This window comes from Panthera onca, chromosome E1, assembly GCF_046562875.1.
Source record: "Panthera onca isolate mPanOnc1 chromosome E1, mPanOnc1 haplotype 2, whole genome shotgun sequence".
Taxonomy (NCBI): domain Eukaryota; kingdom Metazoa; phylum Chordata; class Mammalia; order Carnivora; family Felidae; genus Panthera; species Panthera onca.
In genome coordinates this window covers 1,824,033-1,843,298 of record NC_138352.1, presented here as the reverse complement: position 1 = coordinate 1,843,298, position 19,266 = coordinate 1,824,033, and the positions used below count along the sequence as shown (strand labels likewise).

At 38.9% G+C, this 19,266-nt stretch overlaps 1 protein-coding gene across 1 annotated transcript in view; it reads right to left on the bottom strand.

Moving 5' to 3' along the window:
* Nucleotides 1-240: 240 nt before the first annotated feature.
* CEP95 (centrosomal protein 95) overlaps nt 241-19,266 on the bottom strand; it is a 43,472-nt gene continuing 24,446 nt past the window's right edge. The window contains exons 10-20 of the mRNA XM_060645659.3: nt 19,114-19,243; nt 17,986-18,139; nt 7,524-7,663; nt 6,683-6,772; nt 5,744-5,873; nt 4,720-4,889; nt 4,531-4,605; nt 3,117-3,269; nt 1,437-1,583; nt 874-945; nt 241-584 (exon numbers count right to left, since the gene is read on the bottom strand). Of these exons, the coding sequence (XP_060501642.1) occupies nt 408-584; nt 874-945; nt 1,437-1,583; nt 3,117-3,269; nt 4,531-4,605; nt 4,720-4,889; nt 5,744-5,873; nt 6,683-6,772; nt 7,524-7,663; nt 17,986-18,139; nt 19,114-19,243 (1,438 nt within the window). The 3' untranslated portion in view covers nt 241-407. The remainder of the gene's footprint in view (nt 585-873; nt 946-1,436; nt 1,584-3,116; nt 3,270-4,530; nt 4,606-4,719; nt 4,890-5,743; nt 5,874-6,682; nt 6,773-7,523; nt 7,664-17,985; nt 18,140-19,113; nt 19,244-19,266) is intronic.

The following is a 19,266-nucleotide window of genomic DNA, read 5'->3' as shown; positions in this document are numbered from 1 at the left end:
ACATGCTCTTTTAAAGGTTTAACCCCAGCTCCCACTGCTGATGACGAGCCCACACTTACAGCACTTTTCTGAATTAGAGATGTGTATTGTTTTTACCGAACTACAGCAATAGGTTTCAGGAGCTTGCTGCTCAATCAAGGCCTATTAACTAACTGCTTTGGTGCAAATATGACTAACGAAGAGTGTGTGCCTTTATTCCCTGCCCCCCCCCCCCCCTTAACTTATAAATTCACAGCAGTGTACTTCAAGAAAATTTTTATTTAAAAAAATCATGTCATAAAAAGTACTGGAATGAATATATAAGTAAAGCATTTGGAAAGGAGTCTCCTGGTTTAGAGTGTTTACTGGCTCAGTTCTAGCTCTGTCCTGGTAACGTCCTCCAGAAACTTCACTTACAAAATCTGGTCTCATGGGAAGGGATTTTTACTGTACTGAAAAGAAGCCAGATGAAGGCGCGATCTGAAGCGCTCAGCTTCCAGTTCCCGGAAGAAAGCATCGTCGTCATCCTGGGTGATCATGCGCTGAAGTTGTTGAATCTCCTTCTCCATCTTCGACCTCAGCTCCCTCTTCACCTTATGCAGTGTCTGCAAGAGAACTCACGTCACCTGCTGTTCACGTGTGTCCGGGCCCAACTCTTGTTACACCCTCGCCACTTTCTAGCTGCTCCGGCCCCTGCAACTGCAGGAATTTAGCAGCAGCTCTTACAGAGACGTCACAGGTAAAATGAACACATGATAAATCCTATTTATCAGATTAACCATAGGATAAATGTTTTGGATCGTAGATGGATCTTCTCCATTTCCCTTAAAACGTGTACTATAGTTGTTTTCTAGTTCTGAAAACTATAAATCAATGATTTCTATTAATTATTACCTGTGCCTGGGATCTCTCTCTGGCTTTGAGTTCCTGGCGTTCTTGTGATATGGCTTCTGCCAGCAATGAAAACTGTTCACAGAGAGGACAAAAACCAAATGTTTTACCTACAGCCCAAATATAACAATTCTTATATTGAAAGTTCATAGACTTAACATCTTTTTTTTTTTTTAAGTTTATTTCTGAAGAGACAGGGAGTGAGAGTGCAAGCTGGGGAGAGCAGAGAGGGAGACAGAGGATCCGAAGTGGGCTCTGAGCGGTCAGTACAGAGAGCCTAATGCAGGTTTGAACTCACGAACTGGGAGATCAAGACCCGAGCCAAAGTCAGATGCTTAACCGACTGAGCCACCCAGGTGCCCCTTAAAATCTTTAACAGGACCAGGGCGATGCAGATTCTGTACCGTGGTCAAGGACTAGCTTACTGTGAATCACCAGTGCAACCTGTATGGACAGGTTCTGAATGGATACATGGAGGCTTTTTATTAAACATACAAAGCTGATCTCTGACACAACGTGGTCAGGATTAAGCACATTAGGATGTGAACAAGCGACAGCGAGCCCACCTGGTCTTTATAGTAGTTCTCCATGGAGTCCAGTTCATTCTGGTGCTGTCTCTTTTGTTCAGCTCGCTTTTCTTTGGCATAGTTTCTTAGGTCTCGTAATCTTTGCTTTTGAATTTGTAAACCTTCTTCAAACAACTTCTTAAATATCTGTTAGAAAAATAAAGTTAATGCTGAACTTTTCATGGAGGAATAGAAACATTTTGTCCAACTGGTCCAGCTACACTGATTGTATTTCACAAAGTCTTTTTAAGTAACAGCTTTGTTGCGATACAATCCACATACCATAAAATTCACCCTTTGAAGAGGTACAATTCAGAAAGTTTTTGTATATTCAGACTTGTGCGACCATCGTCACTAACTTCAGGACATTTTTATCATTCCAAAAAGAAACCGTACGCCCATTAGCAGCCACTCCTCCATCACCCCCCGACTCCCTGCAACCACTAATGTACTTTCCAGGTCTATATACCCTGGAGATTTCATATAAGTGGAATCCTAAAATATGTGGCCTTTTGTATGTGGCTTCTTTCGCTTATTAGCATGTTTTCAAGGTTCATCTATATTGTAGCAGGTATCGATACCTCATTCCTTTTTATTGCCACATAACATCCTATTCTATGGGTATATCACATTTTGTTTATCCATTCGTCAGCCGACGGGCCTCTGGAGTTTCTTTCTTCTTTTCAGGTATTATAAATAAGGTGCTATAGCTTATTTGCGTGAATATGTATCTAGGAGTGAAACTGCAGAGTCCTACAGTAGCTCTGTGTTCAACCTCCTGAGGAACTGCCAGACTGTTATCTAAGGTGGCCGCACCATTCTGCCAGCCCTGCGTGAGGGCTGTAACTTCTCCATAACCTTGCCAACACCTTTTTTATTTTAGCCATTTTAGTGAGAGGTTTCCCATGGTGGTTTTGATTTGTACTTCCTTAATGACCAGTGGTGTTCAGCATCCTTTCCTGTATCCCCAGAATTCTTTACTGCTCTCAGAAAACAATTCTCAAGGAGTCATGTATATAGGGGAAGAACCCCAGCCAGAGAAGGAACAAATGGCACATTTACAGATGAGCACAACTGAGGGTGAGGTGGTTATCTGAGCCAGAGGAAAACAGATTATTCAAAGGATTTGGATATGCCCACTTTCGTTATGGCCACGCATTCATCAGTCAGCGGTGTCAGTCAAGTTACTTAACCTCTCAAAGCCTTAGCAGCATCATTTAGTAATGCTAATAGTAGCAGCCCAGTCAACTATAATTACCTCAATGTTTTACTCTAGAGATGAAATTTACTACCAGTTTGTACTCTCAAAATATTAAGCATTTCAGCTTAAGACAACAACCTACACTCCTTTTCTGATTTTATGTGGAATCCAGCTCATCTAGTCACACCTTTGATTCCTGTTCCTTCTAACATGTTCGCAACCCCCTTATAGCAATTGTCCTGGAGGATAAGTGCAGAACAGAGGGAATGAAGGGCTCACGTTCAGACGAGGGCAGTGGAGACTGACAACAGACTGGGAGGCACCACACAGGTAATAAGAAACTTTCGTAGCCAGCACCTGAGGATTTGCATTTGGGTTATGGATTCAAATTGGGACAGGAGTCACAAAGAAGGTCGTCCTGAAAGGTAACAGGTAAAATTCATCCCTTTGACAGGGGTTGGATAAAAAGCCACATTTACCATTTCTTCCCGGGTCCTCATTCTCATCATTTTGGCACACAACTGAACTCTATACTCATCGTAGTATTTTCGGGCACGGACAATCTGCTGCCGGTTTTCCTTTATCTTTGACTGTGTCAACCTCTGCCTATGAATGCGGTCCTTGAAGTCTTGCTAGGAAAGGGAAAGGGAAAAAGAGGTTTAAGGACAAGAGGAAGACAGACTCTGGCATTCTTAACTGCCCTGTTCTGCACCAGGAGGTCCTTGTAAGCCAGGCCTGCGGAGCCAGGGGCCTATCACCTGGGCATAGGTTCTGAAAAACTATTGGCCCCCAGAAGCCTTCCAGCCTTTGGTAGGTTCATCACCAGTCTGAAGGGCCACCCCAACGAGCCCCCACTGCCGCAGGTGATCCAGGTGGAACTGAGGATCGCATCGCCCCATGTCCACCAGGGGGTCACCTAAGCCCCACTCAGATGCCAGGTTAAAAACAGTAGAAAAAAGGCATTCTGACTTTCTAGCAAAACTTGTTACCAAGATTATTTACATCGAAACTAAGGAAATTAGGGGCGCCTGGGTGGCGCAGTCGGTTAAGCGTCCGACTTCAGCCAGGTCACGATCTCGCGGTCCGTGAGTTCGAGCCCCGCGTCAGGCTCTGGGCTGATGGCTCGGAGCCTGGAGCCTGTTTCCGATTCTGTGTCTCTCTCTCTCTCTCTGCCCCTCCCCCGTTCATGCTCTGTCTCTCTCTGTCCCAAAAAAAAAAAAAAAAAAAAAGAAACTAAGGAAATTAGACTATATCTTGCAAAGCAGAGAGGATGAAATAAGGTCATCTACATAAAGCCCTCAACTCAGTGTTCAGACTCATACTTGTTTTCAGATGGCTTCCCTTTCTTTCCCTGGAACTGTTTAGGATTACAGTTGTCATTGCTTATCTCAACCAAGAGTTTTAAAATCTCCTCCTCTGGCATACTGTCTTTGACCTCTGTCCACTCCATTATACTCAACAGAGGATGGTGCGCCGCAGACAGTTCTCAATCCACATTATAAGGGAAGGTGCTAGGCTACCTCAGCTCTCTACTTATGACCTGAGAAAGATCAGAGAGGACAAAAAACACTAAGTTACAACCACCTGGTACCTCGAAGGTGCTGTGGAAGTAGAGACAGACCTGAATTACCACAACCTGGCCCCTTGCTGATCACAGTGGGACCAAGTGTAAGCATCTCGAAGAAAACATCTGCATTACGTTACTATAAAGACCAAATGAAACTGTCTATACTAGCACCTTCCCCCCTCATCAGTTTTGGTTACAGCCCTAGATGCTTCCACAGGCAAGTGTTAAAGGTAAGTCTGTGGGACTATCACCCAGCTGTACAAATCCAAGTAATTAATATAACTTATAAAGTCAAAATTATAATATTCAACTTGCTCTTAACATACCAGTCTCTTGTTATGTTCATATTCTTTCTTGACAAGTACAGTAAGGAGGTCATGCTTTTTTAAGGCTTCTTCTATCTTTAGGGGGGAAAGGAAGGAAGGAGGTTATAATGCTATTCACTAGATTCTAAAAGATTAGCTCTTCCCCTTTCTCCTTTCTAGTCCTATGCCTGAAATTGACAGGTAACTTACTTCATCCTGGAGTTTCTTCTTTGATCGATTTTCTCTATATGCATCTTTTCTGAGCTGTTCAACCTGTGTAATTTGCTGTTTCCACATTTTGCTTAGTGTTTCACCAGAAACATAGAGAAATGGAAACTGCTCCAGCATGAGGGGCAAGAGGCTGTGTTCATTCACTTTCACTGCAAGGTAAAAACAAAACAAAACAAAACAAAAAAAACCCAAACCCCCCTTCACCTGAGAGATTTGCTGACAGCTTTTAACAATAACTCTCATTCTACCTTCCTGGTAGAGCAGAGCTTATCTAAGTGATACAGTTCAGATCCTGAAAAAAATACTTCCAGAAGTACGTCATTAACTTTTGCCCTCCTTCTCTGATCCCAGCACACCAACTACCAGAAAGGATGAAAATAAGCCCAAGAGACCTGACTGATGACACACGGTTCTCATGAAGTCCGTCCTGACTGCTCGGCTGACTCAGCGACTGGGGCGGACGCTGTGTGTGTGGTCACACACACGCTTCCCGGCCCTACTGGGCGGCAAAGTCTGTGTCTGATGGGATGTAGTCAGAAGGCCAGCAGTGTTTGAAACTGAACCCTGGCATTTCACATGACTTTGTTTTCCTTTTAACAGGACTCTAATGCTCACTGGCACCAACTGTCGATGTAACAGGAGCTGGATGGGCCATCTGCTTGCTTTGGACCTTCTCTTTGGTTCTACCAACTTGCCAGAAACAAAGATAAGGCAATTAAAGTGTGAGTGAGCAGAGTGAGGCTGAAGCTGCAGCAACAGGTAGCAGCCCTACCCTGTCTCTGGTACCAATATATAGGCCTCCCTAAGGTATTAAGAGTTTTAAATAAATGCCTTAAGAGTTTTCTCTCTCTCTACAGAAATCAAGCATATGGCAGTGATAAAAGAGGGCACTTTCTCCAGCTAACTGGCAGATGTGAAGTTTTCAGTGTTGTGTCCCTTGGAATGTAGCACACACTTTCAAAGGATGCCAGTTTTCCGTGAAGCACAATTTTGTGGTTCTTACTTGGAACTGCTTTATTTGGCTTTGGCAAGCCACCTCTTGGACTTGGAGTTGTGGTCTTTCTAGAGTAAGTCTTCCAGGGCTGACTACGTTTTGGAGTTCCTTTATGAACAGCTTCTCTGTATATTTTTTCCTTGGAAGCAGACATAAAACAGGATAGAAATAAGATAGAAGTCTAATAACTTTCATATATTATCTTAAGTATTACATATTGATAAAAATAGCTAACCAATCCCCAACCAAACTGTCGTACTTTACATTTCTAAAATCTGGTTAGTGTTTATCCACTCTAAGTTAAAAGCATCTTTTGGCTTCTGGCACCTCTTGGAATTTGAAAAAGCGCTGCATCTTTTTTGAGTTTCATAGTCACCAGAGTCCCACACCCTAAATACAACCACCAGTAATACTTCGATGTACTTGCTTGACGACTTTTTCCACGTAGATTAAAAAAGTGCTTAAATAACATTTAGTTGCAATCATAATGTATTTTACACCCTGTTTTGTTCACGAACATTTCAGCATAAGCATTTGTCCTGTTTTCACTTAGTTTCTGTAACCATCCTTTTGAAAGGCAATGAAAATTTATGCTTTGGGTTTCTTCTCATCAGGCATAGAACAACTGAGATTATCTAACTCCTCTTTAACCTGTCAGCCTCAACTAGCTTTTAAACTACTGGTCAACTGCTAAACAACAGAACCACATAAGAACTGATGGCAGTTTGGGGCAGGAAGGAAAAATGCTAGTATTCTCTGATACCATGTCTTGCCACATTTTAGCAAGTTGGCTACCCTATAAATAAGAGAAAATCCTGCTTCATGAAATCCTTTTTCTAAGGAGCTAATGAGTAAGGCCCTGTTCTTTTTTCCTTTTAAAAAGATCATCTCTGTACTTGGCACTGATCTGATCAAATTGCATTTATTACAGTAGAGACTTTTACCCACTGTTTCCTCATCATTGTTTATTCCTAGAGATCCAATATTCTCTTGAACTTTATTTCTTCTTAGCTCCCTTTCAAATGCTTCCGTTATTGCCTAGAGGAGAAAAAGCCATATATTATAACTATTAAAAACGTATACAAATGAAAATATAAGGAACAAAATTCGCCTAAGTTCCTTGCAGACTCCACTATCCTAAATGTACATTATTTAACAGACATGTAATTGGGACATGAAGTTTTACATAATACACTTTTTTGTTCTCAGGTTTTGTAATTATTTTGATAGTCCCTTGAGTGGAAGTTACATGGGGAGTTGAAGTTACATGTCATTATAAGACATACGAATGCATTTTAGTTTTTCACTAATTATAAAATATACTATAGCAAACAATGTAAGTGTTCTAAATTTATGCTGCATTTCAAACTCCCTGTTCCACAGCAGAAGTCTTCCTTGGTACTCATGCATTCTCCATGTTGAATTTTAACCACCTCCTCTCATTCCTGTCTTGAGCACTTAAATCCTATCTGTAACTCAGCAGGCCGCTCACTTTTAACCCACCTCAAATTCTCATCCTCTCTGAAGCACTCTGCAAATATCAACCCACATTGATCTACTCTTTCTGAATCCACTGGAGTGCTGGATTATATGTGACAAGGTTAGTTTTCTTAGAGTATCACAAGTTTTATGGCGCCTAATGGGAGACATAAAAGCTCTGCCACATCATTTCCTATCATTCACTTAGTTCAAGAATATTAAATGCAATTGAAGCATGTTCACTGTAGCACTTGGCTGAGGGTAAATGGTATTGCCTGCTACTCAACAGGAATCAAGAGATGGGCTGTACCTTTGCTTGGAATTGGTGGATATCTGCCTCTTTAGGCTTTCGCTGCCGTTTTCTCTCCATATGGAACTGTGTGTTTTTGTTAACTGGAGATGGAGAGAGCGAATGAGATCTGTAGGGTGGCCTTCTATGCATAGGAACTCCTGAGACACGGAAGAGACATGCACCATTAGTTCCTGAGAGCCAGAAATAGTAAGGTGGATATCTAAGTTGACTTTTACCAAATCCAAAAAAGAATGACTGTGAATGTGCTAAACATACTCTCTCCTGTAACGAATTCGTATTTATTTATATGTTTAGTCATACCAAGTAAACAGATAAAGGCACATAAATGTATACAGCCTAAAAGAAGTGGAAGGAAGTGGTGGTGGAGGAAGAAAATGTTACACCATCCAAGCTGCGTGTCTGCTATCCCTTTATACCTATCTCGGTCCTGAGGAGGCAGGACGTAAGTATGTATACGTCTCATCCCTACGAAGCAGCACGCTTAGAAGACAAAGTTAATGTAGGTCAGCATTTTGTAAGTCAGTCTCAATTTTGCCCTACTAAGTAATTTAGCCCTCCTAACAATTGCACACTGCCTAAGACATCTAACAAACCACTTTTCTTCACAAATGTTTTTAATGCTCCACTGTGTATAGTTGTGCTAGGGCATCTGGTAGTTGTGTAGAGGGGGACTCCATGCCTTTTCAGAAAAGTGAGTAATTCTAAGATCAAGGAAACTAGTGTGGTATCTTGCTAAATAAACCTTCCAAGAGAACTAAAATTTCCCTAAGCTTTTATTTTTTTCAGTCTTTTAATTCAAATCTTTTAAATTCACTTTGAATGTAAGGTATTAAGGGCGTGCCTGGCTGCCTCAGTCAGTGGGGCACATGACTCTTGATCTCAGGGTCGTGAGTTCAAGCCCCATGTCAGGCACTGATATTCGTAATTTAAAAAAAAAAAAGATTAAGAAAAACTGACTTGCACAATTTACTTTTTAATTTTTTTTTAATGTTTGTTTATATATTTTTTTATTATTATTATTTTTTATTTATTTTTGGGACAGAGAGAGACAGAGCATGAACGGGGGAGGGGCAGAGAGAGAGGGAGACACAGAATCGGAAACAGGCTCCAGGCTCCGAGCCATCAGCCCAGAGCCTGACGCGGGGCTCGAACTCAGGGACCGTGAGATCGTGACCTGGCTGAAGTCGGACGCTTAACCGACTGCGCCACCCAGGCGCCCCTAATGTTTGTTTATATTTTCAGAGAGTGAGTGAGGAGGGGAGGTGCAGAGAGAGACAGAGACAAAGAAAGAATTTGAATCAGGCTCCAGGCTCTGAGCCGTCACCACAGAGCCTGATGCAAGGCTCACACTCATGAGCTGAGCCATGAGATCATGACCTGAGCTGAAGTCAGATGCTCAACCAACTGAGCCACCCAGATACCCCCACAATTTACTTTAAATGATGCTTTCATGACATCTTACTATGTCCACAATGTATTCTTTAGAAACTGAAGATCCAATTAAAATAGCATTGTAACTTACTATGAGTTTTCAAAATAGGATAGATGTGTATGTGTATAGCAAGCGAAACATGTAGCTTACTAGGTGAGGCTTACCTAGAGATTACTTGAGAAAGTTTAAGAGGCGGGGGAAGATGAAATAACCAAGGGAAGAAAGTAATTTTGGGGTAAAAAGAAATTCTACTAGATGTAGATCCCAGAGAAACTTTCTTTAAAAAAGTAAACTGTACCCTCTACATGGGGCTCGAACTCATGACACTGAGATCAAGAGCTCCATGCTTTACAACCTGGCCTGGAGATCCTAGAGAAACTTTGCACATTATAGGTTGTTCATTGCAAAACTGTAGTTAGGAAAAGTAGAAACAATCTACATGTGCTGAAATAGAGGAAAAGGGTGATCTATATATATTCATACAAATGGAGTATATCATATGAACTTACATAGTTAAAATGAATGAACTGTATCTGTATCAACACAGATTTCCAAAACAAGAGAAAAAAGTTACAGAATAATACAGTATCTATATAAATTTAAAAACAATAGCATTTATAAATATGAGCTGTTACAAGTATAAAAAAAAAGGATGAGAAGGTTCCAGTTTAAGATGGCAATTTAGAGGCTCCTAAATTCACCACCTCCCCAGGATGCACTCAATTTACAGCTACATAGATGGAACAATTCCCTCTGAAAGGAATCCAGAAACTAGCTGAATGACTTCTACACCTGAAGTGAATGAGAAAAAAAATCCCAACCTCATCTTCTGGGAGCCATTAAGAACAAAGACGGCAGTCTGACAATCACAAAAGTTTGGCACAACCAAGAACTAGGGACGGGCTGAATGATGAGTGCTCTCCTACACAAGATGACTCCTTAAAGCCTGGGAGAGGTGGGTGTTACCTAGTGCACAGAGACCGACACAGGAAAATGAACAAAAAGAATATGTTGTAAACAAAAGAATAAGACAAAACTCAGACCTTAATGAAACAAAAATAGGGATTTACCTGATGAAAACTTAAAAATAATGGGCATAAAGAGCCTCCACAAGGTCAGGAGAACAATTTCACAAGTGAAAGTGAGAATTTCAACAGAGATAGATAATATAAGGAAGTACCAAACCAAAGTCACATTATTGAAAAATACAGTAACTAAAGTGAAAAATTCCATACAGGGGTTCAACAGCAAACTAGAGGAAGCAGAAAAAATAACTACCAACCTCAAAGACAGGACGGTGGAACTTATCCAAACAGATGAGCAAAAAGAAAAAGAATGAAAAAGAGTGAAGACAGCTTAAGGGATTTGTGGGACACCATGAAGTGGAGCAATATTCACACTACAGAGGTCCCAGAAGGAGAAGAGAGAGAAAAAGGCAGAAAGCTAATTCAAAGAAATAATGGCTGAAAACTCCCCTAACCTGGGTATAGGAAACAGACACCCAGATTCAGGGAGCCCAGAAACTTTCAAATAAGATGAATCCAAAGATCCCACTCTAAGACACATTATAACTAAACTGTCAAATTTAATTTGAGAGAATCTTAAAATCAGCAAGAGAAAAACAACTTGTTATTTACCAGGAAACCCCCATATGACTATCCTTAGATTTTTCAGGAGAAGGTTTGCAGACCAGAAGGGAATGGCACAATATATTCAAAATGCTGAAAGAAAAAAATGGCCAAGGAAAACTATTTTACTCGGCAAAACTGTCCTTTGGAACTGGAGAAATAGTTTTCAAATAAGCAAAAGCTGAAGCAGTTCACCAACACCAGAACGGCTTTAAAAGAAATTTTAAAGGCGCTTCTTCAAAAAGCAATAAAAGGGTGCTATTTAGTAACAGGAAAGCATATAAAAGTAAAATCTCACTGGTAAGAGTAAATATATAATTCAGGAAAGTCCAACATTGTGACAGTGGTGGGTAAAGCACGTGTAAATCTGGCATAAAGGTTAAAAGAAGTAGCAAAAACAACTACAATTATTTGTCACTGGATACACAACATGAAAAGATGTAAATTATGGTATCAAAAACAAAGTATAGGAGCAGGAAGAGAAACCTACAATACACAAAAAATAAAGAAGTGTAAGCATACCCTTAAAGAAAATCATCAAATCACAAAGAAAGCAAGAGAATGAACAGCAGTATTACAAAACAGCCAGAAAACTAACCAAATGGCAACACTAAGTTGACACCTATTAATAATTACTTTAAATGTAAATGGAGTAAATTTTCCAATCAAAAGACACAGAGTGGCTGAATGGATTAAAAAGAAAACACAACTACACACTGACTCTAAATAGAGACTCACTTTAGGTTCAGGGACACTGTCCACGCAGAATAAAAGTGAAGGGATAGAAAAAGGCATTTCACACAAATGGAAACCAAAAGAAAGCTGTGGTAGCTATACTTTTATCAAACAAAACAAACTTTTAAGACAGAGACAGTAACAAGAGACAAAGGCGACTGTTATATAATGATGGAAATGTTATATACTGTTTATGAACACTTCTAAGTATGTATCCAACATAGAAGCATATAAAGATGCTTAAATTCCACACTTTTGACCAGATAACAGACATTTACAGAATATTCTATCCCAAAGCAACAGAATATACATTCTTCTTAAGCATACAAGAACATACTCCAGGACCAATCACATGTTAGGGCACCAAACAAGTCTTAAGTTAGAAAACTGAATCCTATCAGGCATCTTTTCTGACCACAATGGTATGAAATTTAGAAAGCAATTACAAGAAGAAAACCGACAATCAGTTCACAAATATCTGGAGATTAAACAACATGCTACTGAACAACTAAAAGGTCAAAGAAGAAATCAAAGGAGAACTTTTTAAAAATCTTCAGATGGAAAAGGAAATACAACATATCAAAATTAGAGGATGTAGCAAAAAGAAGTTCTAAGATGGAAGTTCATAGCAATAAATGCATACGTTAGAAAACAGGAAAGATAGGACACCTAAAGTATAAGCAGCAAAATAAAAAACAAGTGGAGCTACATCAAACTAAAAGTCTTCTGGAATGGGGAAAAAATTTGCAAATTAGAGATCTGATGAGGGCTTAATATCCAAAATACATAAAGAACTCATACAACTTGGGATGCCTGTGTGGCTCAGTTGGTTAAACCTCCAGCTCTTGATTTTGGCTCCGGTCATGATCTCACTGTGAGATTGAGCCCTGCATCTGGGGAGCCTGCTTGGGATTCTCTCTCTGCCTCTCTCTCTGCCCCTCCCCTGCTCATGTGTGTGCTCTCTCTCACAAACTGAAACCAAAAAACAAATGCATACAACTCAATAGCAAAAACCAAATTTAAAAATGGGCAAAGGAACAGAATAGACATTTTCCAAAGAAGATCTACAAACGGCCAACAGGTACATCAAGCGCTCAGCAGCACTAATCATTACAGAAATGCAAATTAAAACTACAATGAAGTATCACTTCATGCCTATTAGAATGGCTACCAACAAAAGACAAGACATAAAAAGTGTTGGAAAGGATATGGAATAAAGGGAACCCTTGTGCACTGTTGGTGGGAATGTAAACTGGTACAGCCAGATGGCAGTTCCTCAAAAAATTAAAAATAGATGCATTACCATATGATGCAGCAATTTCATCTTTTGAAATACATCCAAGGAAAACAAAAACACTGTTGAAAAGATTATCTGCTACCCCATGTTCACAGCAGCATTATTTATAATAGCCAAGACACGGAAACATAAGTGTACAATGATGGATGAATTATTCAGTCATAAAAAAGAAAATCCTATCATTTGTGACAAAATGGGTGGACCCTCGGAGGATTATTGTATGATCTCACTTGTAGGATCTAAAAGAAAAAGAAATCAAACACTTAGATGTGGAATCTACAAAAAAAAAAAAAAAAAAAAAAAAAAAAAAAAAAAAGCTAAACTCATAGAAAAAGAGACCAGATTTCTGGTTATCAGAGGCAGGGGGTGGATGGAGGAATTTGATGAAGGTGGTCAAAAGGTACAAGCTTTTAGTTATAAGATAAATTAGTACTGGGAATATAATGTAAAACATGACTATAGTTAATTCTGCCATATGGTATATTTGAAAGTTATGGTAGATCCTAAGAGTTCTCAACACAAGGGAAAACTTTTTTTTCTTATATCTATAGGAGATAATGGATATTAACTTATTGTAATCATTTCATATGATAGGTAAATCCAGTCACAGCACCATATACATACACAGTGCTATTTATCAACTAGATCTCAAAAAAATTGGGAGAAAAAAAGAAACAACATCTCAAACAACCTAAATTTACACTGTAAGGACCTAGGGAAAAAAGAACAAAGCCCAAAGTTGGAAGGAAGGGAATGACAATGATCGGAACAGAAATAAGTGAAACAGACAACAACAACAAAAGAAAGGTCAGTGAAACTAAGAGCTGTGTTTCTTTGAAAAAATAAGGATAAACATTTATTTAAATTTTTTTAAATGTACATATTTATTTTGGGAGAGAGAGAGAGAGCAAGCAGGGGAGCAGCAGAAAGAGAGGGAGACAGAATCCCAAGCAGGCTCCACACTGTCAGCACAGAGCCTGATGTGGGGCTCGAACTCATGAACCATGAGACCATAACCTGAGCGGAAACCATGAGCTGGATGCTAAACCAACTGAGCCACCCAGGTGCCACATAAAATAGAGATAAACCTTTAGCCAGACTTACCCAAGGGAAAAAGAGGAAAGACTCAAATAAAATAGGAAATGAAAAAGGAGACATTACAACTAATAAATACCACAGAAATACAAAGGATCCTAAGAAACTACTATGAACAATTTTATGCCAACAAATTGAACAACCTACAAGAAATGGGTAAATTCCTAAAAACATCAAATGTACCAGGATTTAGTCACGAAGAAATAGAAAACCGGAAAAACTAATTACAAGTAAGATTACATCAGTACTCAAAAACCATCCAACAAAAAGTCCAGTACCAGACAGCTTCACTGGTAAATTCTACCAAACATTTAAAGAAGAATAGCAGTCCTTCTCAAACTCTTCCAAAGAACAGAAGAGGAAGAACACTTCCAAACTCATTCTAGAAGGCCAGCATAATGATGAACATCAATGCAAAATGAATATGGATGAACACTGATGTGAACGAAAATCCTTAACAAAATAATTAGCAAATGAGTTCAACAGTATATTAAAAGGATCACACACCATAATGAAGTGGGATTTATTCCAGGAGTGCAAAGATGGTTCAACATCCACCAATCAATGTGATTCACATTAACAAAATGTAGGATAAAAATACGATCATCTCAACAGACGCAAAGAAAGCATTTAATAAAATTCAACACCCATTCATGGTAAAAACTCTCAACAAACTGTGTATAAAGGGAATGTACTCAATATAATAAAGGCAATGTTTGATAAGCCCACAGCTAACATTATAGTTAAGGGTGAAAAGCTAAAGTGTTTCTTCTCATTTCAGTAACAAGACAATACCTACTCTCACTACCTTTATACATATATGTATGTTGTATATATACACGTATACAATATAGTAGTGGAAGTCCTAGCCAGACCAATTAGGTAAGAAAGAAAGCATTCAGGGGCACTTGGCTGGCTCAGTCAGTGGAGTATGCGACACTTGACCTCAGGGTTGTGAGTTTAGGTTGCGTGCAGAGATTACTTAAAAATAAAATCTTTAGGGGCACCTGGGTGGCTCAGTTGGTTAAGTGTCAGACTTCAGCGCAGGTCACGATCTCATGGTTCATGAGCTCGAGCCCCACAATGGGCTTTGCACTGATAGCTTGGAGCCTGCTTCAGATCCTCTGTCTCCCTCTCTCTGCCCCTTTCCAGCTCACACTCTTTCTCTCAAAAATAAACATTAAAAAAATAAATAAAAAAACAAAGCTGCAAGATACAAAATCAGTATACAAAAATCAGTTACCTTTTATATGCTAATAACTATAAGAGAGAGAAATTAAGACAACAATCCCATTTACAATGCTTCAAAAAGCCATAAAAAAGAATGAAATCTTGCAATTTGCAACATGGGTGATCTAGAGAATAGAATGCTAAGTTAAATCAGAGAAAGACAAATACCATATGATTTCACCTGTATGTGAATTTAAAAAAAAAAAAAAAAAAAAAAAGACGACAACAACAACAAAAAACAGACTCTTAAATACAGAGAACTGGTGGTTGCCAGAGGGGAATAGGAGGGAGATGGGTGAAATAGATAAAGCAGATTAAGAATATACTGATCTTGATAAGTACTGAGAAATTTATAGAATTATTGAATCGCTATACACCTGAAAGTAACATTGTATATTAATTATACTTGAATGATAATTCAGAAAAGAATAAAACACCTAGGAATAAACTTAACCAAGAAAGTGAAAAACCTGTACACTGAAAGCTATAGGACACCGATGAAAGAAAGACACAAATAAATGGGAAGATATTCCATGCTCAAGGATTGAAAGCATTAATACCATTACCACCCAAGTGATCTACAGACTCAATGTAATCCCTATCAAAATCCCAATGGTATTTTCACACAAATAGAATAGTCACAAAATTTGTATGGAACCACAAAACACCCCAAATAACCAAAGTGATCCTTAAAAAGGAGAACAAAGCTGGAGACATCACACTTCCTGATTTCAAACTGTATTACAAAGCTATAGTATCAAAACAATATGGTACTGACGTAAAAGACACACAGATCAATGGAACAGAATAGAGAGCCAAGAAATAAACCCCCATATATATTGTCAATTAATTTACAACAAGTGACCCAAGAATATTCAATAGGGAAAGGAGAGTTTCTTTAATAAATGGTGCTAGAAAAACTGGACAGCCACATTTCACAAGGATGAAACTGTAACCTCTCTTACGCCATACGCAAATATCAACTCAAAATGAACTAAAGATTTGGATGTAAGACCCGAAATCATAAACTCCTAGAAGAAAACAGGGGGTAAGCTCCTTGCCATTGGTCTCAGCAATCACCTTTTTGGATTTGACACCAAAAGCAAAAGCAACAAAAGCAAAAATCAGCAAGTGGTCATACCAAGCTTCTGCACTGCCAAGGAAACTATCAACAAAATGAAAAGGCAATCTACCAAACAGGAGAAAATATCTGCAAATCAGATGTCCGATATAGGATTAATATCCGAAATATACAAGGGACTCATACAACTTAATAGTAAAAAAAACTATCCAATTAAAAAAACGGACAGAGGAACTGAATAGATATTTTGCTAAAGACAACACACAAAGAGCCAAGAGGTATGCGAAAAGGTGTTCAACATCACTATCAGAGAAATGCAAATCCAAATCACCATGAGATGTCATCTTACGCTGATTAGAATAATGACTATTACCTTTTTTTTTAAGTTTATTTTGAGAGAGCAAGTGAGCATGCGTGCGAGTGGGGGAGGGGCAAAGAGAGGGAGAGAGAATCCCAAGCAGGCTTGAAGTGGGGCTTGATCTTATGAACCGTGAGATCATGACCCGAGCCAGAATCAAGAGTTGGACACTTAACCCACTGGGTCACCCAGGCGCCCCAGAATAATGGCTATTATCAAAAAGACAAGTGATACCAAGTGTTGGAGAGGATGGAGAGAAAAGGGAACCCTTGTGCATTGTTAGGGGGAATGTAAATTGGTGTAGCCACTAAGTAAAACAGTATTCAAAATAAATAAAACAGTATAGAGGTTCCTTAAAAACTTAAGAACACCAAATGAGCCAGAAGTGAAAAGAAATCACTACCTCAAAAAGATATATGCACCCTCATGTTCACTGCAGCATTATTTAAAATAGCCAAGATGCAGAAACAACCTAAGTGCCCATCCACAGATAAATGGATAAAGAAAAAAACATATATAAACAGATATTATTCATCCATAGAAAAAAAAGGAAATCCTGCCATCTATAACAGCATGGGTGGCTTTGAGGGCATTGTGCTAAGTGAAGTAAGTCAAAGAAAGACAAATAATGTATGATCTCACTTATATGTGGAATCTAAAACACCAGACTCACAGACATAGAGAATAGAATAGTGGTTGCCAAAGGTGGGCGTGAAGGTGCTCAAAAGGTACAAACTTCCAATTATAAGATAAGTAAGTTCTGGGGATATAATGTACAGCATGGCAACTATAGTTAACAATACTATATTGCATATTTGAAAGTTGCAAAAAAATCACCTTAAAAATTATTAACAAAAAATTTGTAACTATGTGAAGTGGTATTAACTAAACTTACTGTGGTAATCATTTTGCAATATATAAATATATCAAGGGGCGCCTAGGTGGATCAGTTGGTTAAGTGTCTGACTCTGGATTTTGGTTCCGGTCATGATGTCATGGTTCATGAGTTCCAGCCCTGCATCAGGCTCTGCACTGAAGTACAGAGCCTGCTTGGGATTCTCTCTCTGCCCCTCTCCCACTCTTGCTCACTCTCTCTCAAAAAAAATAAACGTAAAAAAAAAATACATACGTATATGTGTGTGTGTGTGTGTGTGCATATACACACACACACACATATAAACATGTCAAATCATTACACTGTACACCTTAAATGATTTTATTACGTGTGCTGAAGCAAACACCTATACACCTTAAACAAATATAATGTTATATGTCGATTTTATCTCAAACAAAAAATCAATAAACAATAAAAACTGGGATAAGAAGATATCAACTTTGAGAGAATTGTTTCTTTGAAGGAGGAAAAAAATGGACTGCAGGGAGGACAGGGGATTCTAACTCTTATTTTTAAACACAAAAGGTGTAAAGCACACATAATTGTTAGCATCTGCTACTTTTAGATGGTGAAGATAGAGCTATTATTTTTTATCCTTTTATGTATTTCTAAAATATTTAAAATGAAAAAGCCAGTCATTATAGACCAATGGATGTGCCTGCATGGTTCCCTAGGACTGCATCCTGGCTTCTCTGGGAGAAGAAGTACCTGGCCTTCGCTTCTTCGGCCCATACTCCATGATGCTGTCACTGTGTTGAGACAGTGTCTCATCATTTCCACTCTCCATCTCTTCATTTCCAATATCATCTTCTTCGAAGCCAGTCTTTTCTTTAATTCGATCACCCAGGGCACTTTTTAACATCTATTGAGAAAATACTTTTTAACATCTTTCATTGATTTCAGCAGAATGCAAGTAAGAAAGAGTAGACAGAATCTTTAAAAAGCTTCTTCTCGGGGCGCCTGGGTGGCTCAGTCGGTCAAGCATCCGACTTCAGCTCAGGTCACGATCTCACGGTCCGTGAGTTCGAGCCCCGCGTCGGGCTCTGGGCTGATGGCTCAGAGCCGGGAGCCTGCTTCCAATTCTGTGTCTCCCTCTCTCTCTGCCCCTCCCTCATTCATGCTCTGTCTCTCTCTGTCTCAAAAATAAATAAAAACGTTAAAAAAAATTTATAAAAAAAAAAAAGCTTCTTCTCATAATTAGGTATTAATAACTTTTAGATACTTACGCATATTTAGTTTATCAAGTGTGTATATTAACCAGTGCTATGGACTATTCAGTTTCAATCAACTTTAGAGTAAGTCACACAAGGATTTAATACATTTATTCAATGATACCCCTAAACTGTAATACTGGATTTTGTGAGAAGCAGAGATCTAATTTTATACCAAATCTTAGATGTGTCTAAAATAAAGGTTATAATGTAGTTTTCGGGGTGCGTGGCTGGCTCAGTTGGTAGAGCATGCGACGCCTGATCTTGGGGTTGGTAAGCTTGAGCCCCATGGTGGGTACAGAGATTACTTACAAATAAAATCTTTAAAAAAAGTAAATAATTAAAAAATTTAAAAAAAAAGTAAATAATCAAATGAATAGCTTTCATCAGAATTCAACAAAAATCTGGTTAAATCCATACCAAATTTGGTTATATCATGAAAGGCTAGGTGGAGATGACTTCTCATCCTATGTCCTATCTGCCTGATTAATGGAACATTTTTACAATAATTAAGACACAACTAATTTTAGTACCTTAGCTTAGCTTCCATCTTCGACTGGAAGACCACTTAAATACTCACCAACTATGGCAACTGCAATATAGATAGATAAAAAACAAGACTTGCCCAATCTAGTTCAGAGAGCCGTTGAGAGAGTTTCTCGGAAACTGCGTGTATTTCTTGTTCTGTTAACCTCTTCCTTGCCCTCTGGGAGAAGGGTGAATCCCAGGATGAGACTGTAGGTCTACCTTCATATCTGTAATAAAATGACCATGTGAC